This window comes from Monodelphis domestica, chromosome 3 (genome assembly GCF_027887165.1).
Source record: "Monodelphis domestica isolate mMonDom1 chromosome 3, mMonDom1.pri, whole genome shotgun sequence".
Lineage (NCBI taxonomy): Eukaryota > Metazoa > Chordata > Mammalia > Didelphimorphia > Didelphidae > Monodelphis > Monodelphis domestica.
In genome coordinates, this window is record NC_077229.1 from 448,532,040 (window position 1) to 448,540,330 (window position 8,291).

General features: G+C 40.1%; 1 protein-coding gene across 1 annotated transcript in view; it reads right to left on the minus strand.

Annotated features, from left to right (window-relative positions):
• Positions 1 to 8,039, minus strand: part of PRKAA1 (protein kinase AMP-activated catalytic subunit alpha 1) — a 63,998-nt gene extending 55,959 nt beyond the window's left edge. The window contains exon 1 of the mRNA XM_001364537.5: positions 7,913 to 8,039. Coding sequence (XP_001364574.1) covers positions 7,913 to 8,039 — 127 coding nt within the window. The remainder of the gene's footprint in view (positions 1 to 7,912) is intronic.
• Between the last annotated feature and the right edge of the window lie 252 nt (positions 8,040 to 8,291).

Sequence of the window (8,291 nt, forward strand, 5' to 3'; positions counted from 1 at the left end):
ATTAAGAAAAAGCCATTATATATACACAGTAATAGCAATAATATACAATAAACAACAGTGAATGAATGAATTATCATCAGCAATGCAAGGATCCAAAACTACCCCAAAGGACTCATGAAGAAAAAAGGCTAATTACAGTCATAGAAGGAACTGACAGTATCTGGATACAAATTGAAGCATACCTTTATTTTATTTTCCTCCATAAATTTTTCTCTAGTGTAAACAATATATTTGTATAAGGTAAGCAGTGTCTTTTTTTCCAATATAATGAACATGGAAATATGTATTGCAGAATAGATAACACATGATTCCAAATGTTAGAAAAGGACTATTAGAAATTGTATCAACGGTGGTACAATCGAATGTAATGTGACTTCTCCATTAGTGGCAATGCAGTGATCCAAAACAACTCGGAGGGATCTATGAGAAGGAACACTATCCACATTCAGAGGGAAAACTGTGGGAGTAGAAACACAGAAGAAAAATAACTGCTTGATTACATGGATGGAGGGGATATGATTGGGGACGGAGACTCTAAATCAGGGGTCCCCAAACTTTTTACACAGGGGGCCAGTTCACTGTCCCTCAGACCATTGGAGGGCCGGACTATAAAAGAAACTATGAACACATCTGTATACCGCTGTCTTGGATAGCGGAGGCTTCAGCGCTGGCTGGGATGGGCCTGTCACACCTTGCACAGGGCCCATCACCACCACCACTATACTGGGCAGCAGTATACACAGTGTGGAATCCCCTCCCCCCCATCACCGCTCACCATGTCTTCCATTGTGCAGCCACATAATCCTTTGCACAGTGCCTCCTTCTCTCAGAACAAGGTGACAGGCAAAGGATTATGTCACCAGAAGTAGTACTGTATGTGAGCGATGCCGCCACATACAGGGCTCCTCTCACTGGCCACCAATGAAAGAGGTGCCCCTTCTGGAAGTGCAGTGGGGGCCGGATAATTGGCCTCAGGGGACCACATGTGGCCCACAGACCATAGTTTGGGACCTCTGCTTTAAATGATCATCCTAGTGCAAACATGAACAACATGCAAATAGCTTCTGATCAAGAACACATGTAAAACTCAGTGGAATTGCATGTCGGCTACGGGAAGGGATGGAGGGAGGGGAAGGGAAAGAACATGATTCTTGTAACCAAGGAAAAATGTTATAAATTGACTAAATAAATTTTTCAAAAAAAAATTGTATCAACATATAAAAAAATATTTTTTAAAAGCCATTATATATGGCAGTTAAGAGATCAACAGTAACTTTAGAGAGAGAATTTCAGTTGAGTTGATTGACTGAGGTTGGAAGACAAAGTCCAAAGGGTTCAGAAGTGAGTGATGGGAAAAGAAATCCAAGCAAAAAATAGAAAGTGTGTTGCTGTGGAAAGGAATAATAGGAGGATAGTTGTTGTTGTTAGGAAAGGCTTTTTAAGCTAAGAAGAAAAGCCAGCAGAAAGGAAAAGAGATGAAAGAGGGAATTATTATGGAAACAATGTCCAGGAAAAGATGTGAGGGATTCATTGTTGGTGGAGTTGTGAATTGATCCAACCATTCTGGAGGGCAATCTGGAACTATGCCCAAAGGGCAATAAAAGACTGTCTGCCCTTTGATCCAGCCATAGCACTGCTGGGTTTGTACCCCAAAGATAATAAGGAAAAAGACTTGTACAAGAATATTCATAGCTGCGCTCTTTGTGGTGGCCAAAAATTGGAAAATGAAGGGATGCCCATCAATTGGGGAATGGTTGAACAAATTGTGGTATATGTTGGTGATGGAATACTATTGTGCTCAAAGGAATAATAAAGTGGAGGAATTCCATGGAGACTGGAACAACCTCCAGGAAGTGATGCAGAGCGAAAGGAACAGAACCAGGAAAACATTGTAAACAGCGACTGATACACTGTGGTACAATCGAACTTAATGGACTTCTCCATTAGGGTCAATGCAATGTCCCTGAACAATCTGCAGGGATCTAGGAGAAAAACACTATCCACAAGCAGAGGACAAATTGTGGGAGTAAAAACACCGAGGAAAAGCAACTGCTTGACTACAGGGGTTGAGGGGACATGTCTGAGGAGAGACTCTAAATGAACACTCTAATGCAAATACCAACAACATGGAAATGGGTTCGAATCAAGAACACATGTGATACCCAGTGGAATCTCGGGTCAGCTATGGGGGGGGGGGGGGGAGAGAAAATGATCTTTGTCTCCAGTGAATAATGTTTGGAAATGCTCAAATAAAAAAAAATAAATTAAAAAAAAAAGATGTGAGGGGACATGATCAAGGGTACATGGGAGCTGAGAAGGGATGCTATAGACTGAACTGAAAGAATAGAAAAATAGTCTCTTCCTGTGTTGTTAGTATGTTAGCTTTCATATTGTGTTTGTTTCAAGCAGCCACTATTCTTTCATTATCTGAGGAATGGGAAACCAGATAATCAAATATTTTAGAACTGTGTCTAACATGAAAATTAGGCTCAGTTTTCAGGCTTGAGTTCCTCTCTTATGATAGGCATTATTTGAAGTTAGATTTGCTGGATTCAAATCCTAGTTCTATTATTTATTTACTACATTTGTGAAATTGGGCAAGTCAATTAACTGGGCCTCAACATCTTCATGTACAAAACAAGGAAGTTGGGCACAACTAATAGAAAAAGAATATTGCAAAATTACAAAGAACAAGAAAGTCCCAAGAGAGGCGAGATGAGAAGGCCTTCCCCCAGGCCCTACAACTCAGTACTTAGGGTACACATTAAAAATATTTCCTTTGCAAAATTTTTCAAATATTTTCAATTAATCCATTTAGCTCACTTTTTTCTTTTCTTTCTCTTTTTTTTCTTTAAAATACTCTGTTGGGGGCAGCTGGGTAGCTCAGTGGCTTGAGAGACAGAACTAGAGACAGGAGGTCCTAGGTTCAAATTTGACCTCAAACAATTCCTAGCTATGTAACCCTGAGCAATTCACTTAACCCTCATTGCCTAGCCCTTACCACTTTTCTGCCTTGGAACCAATAAACAGTATTGATTCTAGGGTGGAAGGTAAGGGTTTAAAAAAATATATGTTATATGGAATGGGGGAGGGGGGAGGATTATATATTCTAAGGAAAATGTAAGCAATGTAAAAACAAAATATACAATTTTTTTTTTTAATGAAGGTGTTGGACAAGCACTTCTCAAGTCCTTTCCAAATTTAGCTGGATGATCTATGATAATTCCCATTCTAAATCCTATGATCATATAAAAAGCACAAGTTTTTTTTGGCAACTATTTTGCAGTATCTAGCTTATCTGCTCAGAGACCTTTTTGCCTACCCAGGTTTTTGGCTAAGCACCAAAGAAGTGATATTACTGAATGAGTGACCTCTGTATAAGTAAAGTATTACTGTTCCTATAATTATGACTAAAACAGAAATAAAAACTATTATTAGCTCCAAACAAGAGTCTGACTCTGAAACTTCTCAACTCAGGTTCAAATAGTTATGACTTCTAAAACTGTGTTTTTCTTCCAGAATAATCTCCCTGTTACAATATAATAAATTTTCCTTCCTTTTAGAGAAAATTAGGGGAAAAAAAGTTATATGAGACCCAATTCCCACCTAACTTCAGAGCCAAAATCACAATTTAAAAATAAAAATAAGAATCATACAGATATAAATAATTCATCAAGAAACAGCATTATTACCTTTTGTTCAAAAAGAATTTAATTAGGACAATTAGGAATGACCATAGGCATGTGGATATAGAGCTGAAAGAGTTCTTATAAAGAAAGCTAGGTAGCTTAATGGAGAATAGAACACCCAGCTTAGAGAAAGATCTGAATTCAAATTCCACTTCAGTCACCAGCTGTATGACTTTGGATATAAGTAGCTTTACCTCAACTGTAAAAGGAGGATAATAGTACCTTACAGAATAGTTGTGAAGATCGAATGACATTTGTAAGAAACAACACAGTGACTGATATGTAGTAGACAGTTAATACATCCTTGTTTCCTCCTTCCTTATAGATAGTCTAGTACTCAATTTACAGATGAAGAAACTGAGATTCATGGAAATTAAGTAATTTTCCAAACTCACATAGGTTGTAAGTCAAGATTCAAATACAGATTTTCTAACTACAAGTCCAGTGTTTTTTGTATTGCAAGTTGGAACAAACTTTTATAAAAACTGAACTCAAGATTCTTCTCATAGAAAAACTTTTCTTTGAAATGTCCATCACTAAGTATTCCCCCACTTTATTCAGTATTTGATAAGCTTACTCCAAAAGCTCCCAAGAGATTTATTTATGACAATGCTCAGATAGAACATTCAGTTAGGAGTCCAAAAAAGAAGATAAAAGCATATGTTTATTCACAGTTGCAGACAGTTCTGCTGTGGCTCTGCAAGTCATAACAGCAAAGGTCCTGACACTCAAATTTTCCTATCTCCAAAAGTGCAAAGCTATAAACTGAAAAACTAACAAGACCAAATTATCTCTACCTCTTCCACAAGAAACTTTGTCTAAATACTTTAGAACAATGTAACAAATGCTTTCCCCTTAACCAGTTGCATGATCTTGATTTTATGAAAGATTATAATTTGATGGAATGTGATTCTAAATGGAATAAATGTCAGGTAGTCACCAGGCTAAGCCAATTTTTGTCTTAACACTTGTGTTAAAAATGTCTCTCTCCTCCATTTACAATGCTTCTATTTACACTATCTGACAATATAGTAATGACCCAGTTAGGCTAGGGGGTGGTGGGGTAAGGGAGTGCTTTAAAAGAATCAGTAAATATAATTTTTGAGATAAAACATTTAAAAGGTTTTTTTTTTCTACATCAAGATCCATTTCAACCTAAAAGGAAACTAGTTTTATTTGGAAAGATTTCCCATCTCAGGCCAAACACCATTACTAGGAAATAAAATTTTAACAATAAATATACAGAAAATAACACAATAATCACACAAAATTAAGACTGTCTCTTACTGGTATTAATGATCGAGAAATCAAGAACAAAAAGAGCCTACAATTTTGAGGAACAATAGAATCAGCACTGTTATTGAGAGTGCACAGAATTTGGCATGTGAGAAAACCTGTGCTGGTATCATTGTCCAGTAACTCACTACTAAGAGACTACCCCGCCTGGAACAAGGTACATAACATTCACCAAGCCTCGGTTTTTCTCACCTATAAAACAGAAATAATACTTGCACTGCCTATTTCACAGGGTTGGTATAAAGCTTGTCAACGTGGAATCTAGAAACCTCCAGCTTGTAACCTAGAAAGATCTGATGAGCCTCAAGTTTTAGGACTAGCTTGTAAGTTGGGGACCCCCAAACTTGTACCAGTTCCCTGTTACCAGGAGAATACACCCTGAAGGGAATGTCAGGCTAGCAGTTTCAGACAGAAGAATGGACCCTAAGGTAAAAGATAATCCCCTTCAGGTGGGGCCAAGCCCAAACCAAGTGACTCTTTAGCACAGTAGGCGGCAGACTTGTAAATTGAAGATCCTGAATTGGTGTGATACAGAGGGAAAAGCTTCAGGAGACAAGAGTCACTAGGCTAGGGCTTGGCCCCACCTGAAGGGGATTATCTTTTACCTTAGGGTCCATTATTCAGTATGAAACTGCTAGCCTGAGATTCCCTTCAGAGTGAATTCTCAAGGGAACAGGGAACAAGTAAAAGCTTTGGGGTCTCCAAATTACAAACTAGTCCTAAAATTTGAGGTTCATCAGATTACTTACTAGGCTACAAGTTTGGGAGCTTCTAGATTACACATAGACAAGATCCAACAAGAAAAAAAAAAGTGCTTTGTGTAAACTCTGAAGTTTTACAAAAAGAAAAATATTATCAAAAATCAAAATGCTTTTCCAATGGTTTTATCTGTATAAAAAGATAGAACAGGCATCCAGACAGCTTCAAGGGGAAAAAAAGTTTAAGCAATGCTAAATCGTCCATTCACCCAACACTTATCTAATATAAGCAAAATACTTCTACCAATAACACTGAGGTTCTACAAAGCATTTTCTCACAAAACGATAAGGCTAAGGGTTACTACAAGATTCCCCACCCTGGATTATAGCAGCAAAAAAAAAGATCTTATGAACTCACAACAAATTGCTGCTTAAGCAATACTTTTTACCTTCCAAATTCAGGGGTTTTCAAATCTTAAATGAATATTTCTATACTTGAACTCTGGGGGAGGGGGGGTGTAGGGTGATGGGGTGTCTACAGTGACAAAATGAAATACCAAATAGAGAAATGAAAGACATAACTTTGATCTAGTTCTTGGGTCAGGTTCATATTAGTTAAATGATTCTAGTGTTAATTCAGGTAGAATTTCAGGGGGAAATCATCAAGGATAGTTTATAATATCCTTTTAGGATACTAATAGGTTTTTCTTACAAATAAGAATACTAAGAAATAACATAAGCTCTAAATGATACCAGAGTCAAACAACTCACTTCAGAATCATACAAATAAATCCTAGTCCAGTAGAAACCCACCCTAATAACTATCATTAACCTATTCTGTCATTTTGCTTAAGTTCTTTACATTTATTCAACTTAAAATGGCATTGCTGATTTTCACAAGTAGTTTTAATCAGTTTCTCCTTAAGAGCTCTACTGCAATTTTCCACTTCTATGACTCAGAAAAGGCAAGATAAGGGTGGATTCTCCCCTCCCATCCAGAGATAAAACCAGAAAAATGTTTGTTTAGCTCTGGAAGAGCAAGGCTTAGCTATTTATTTATTTCACCATTCAAAATTTTATATACATTTCAAATCAAAACAAACACTGAGCACTCATGTACCAAGTAACAAAAAATTATGGGGAAATAAATTTTCAATTACAACTTATCATAAAAGCCATACTTGTTCCATCTATTACTGTACCCAGTGGTCAGTATCAAATGTTTAAACTGCACCCATTTTGCAACGTTTCAGCATTTGGTTTAAAAAAGGGGACATAAAGTTCCTTAATATTTCATTTCATAAATATGGTGTTGAAACAGGAAAGCTGGCCAAGAACCTCTGTATAGTTTTTCTTTCTGATCAGTTGTAAAATAATGTTGTAATTTCTCAAAAAGTGAGTATCTTCACATATAGTAAACGCAGTTAACAGTACCTTTTAGTACAAACTAAAAACCTTACTTGGAGTAAATATGCAAAAATAGCTAAAAGATTCAGCATACAAAGAATGAAGGGCACTTACTGATTACCCCCAAAACAGTGAAAGCACAAAAGTATAAAGTCAAAACATAGACCTATCAATACTGCACAATTGGAGGAGCAGTTTAGGACCCCTGATGATGAAAAGTGCTCCAACAAGACCAGGTTAGCCGGCTGGGAGGTGGGGTTTGAAAACCATGTACATTCTCCGGGTAAAGACGACGGAAATAGGGTCAAGGCTGGGCAATGAGAGGACCTGCGGAGCAATGGGCTGGTCCTGGCTCAGCAAAGGAAGCAGTGGAAGCGCCGGGGCAGGACCCGTTCCGAGACTATCAACCCCCTAGGACCCTCGACCCCAGGCGGCCGAACATCGGTCCTCCCAGGTCCAGGTCACGCAAAGCCGGCCAACAGCAACCTCACACACAACCCGCAGCCAGGGGAGCCTCCAAGCCCCCTCCCCCGTCCCCGCCCCAGTTGCCATGACGACCGAGGGTCCTCCAGGGTTGCCTCGGGGACTGGACTGGAGAGTTCTCGGCTCCAGGGTCCCCGCGCTCCATCTCCGAGAGGGAGGAGTAAGGGAGGTGGTTGGGGGGGGGGGGGGGGGAGGAAGGAAGACGACGAGGGGGAGGACGACGAGGGGGAGGAGGAGAAGGGAGGGATGAAGAGATGAGAAACAGGGAGGCATAAGTGGGAGGAGGGGATGTACCCCAGCTCCATGGCTGAAGGAGAGCCTGGCCCATGGAGCTCTTACCCTTCACTTTGCCGAAAGTGCCGACCCCGAGCGTGTCTCCTAGGATGTAGTGGCCGATCTTCACCCGCCCGTCGTGTTTCTGCTTCTCCGCTGCCGCCATCTTCCTCCAGGAACTGAGCCTGCGCATGTCGCCGGGGGAGGGGGAGAAAAAGGGGGAGGGGGGAGAGGAGGAGAGAAGGCGGAGAGGAAGGGAGACAGCGGGGGGAGGGAAGAGTGGGAGGAGAGAAAGGGAGGGGAGAGGAGAGGGAGGAAGGGAGAGGGAAAGAGTAGGAGAGGGAGGGAAGAAGAGAGGGAGGTAGAGGGCTGAGAGGGAGGGAGTAGTGGGAGGAAAGGAGGAGAAGGGAGGGGAGGGGAGGGAAGGGAGGTGCTGGGAAAAAGA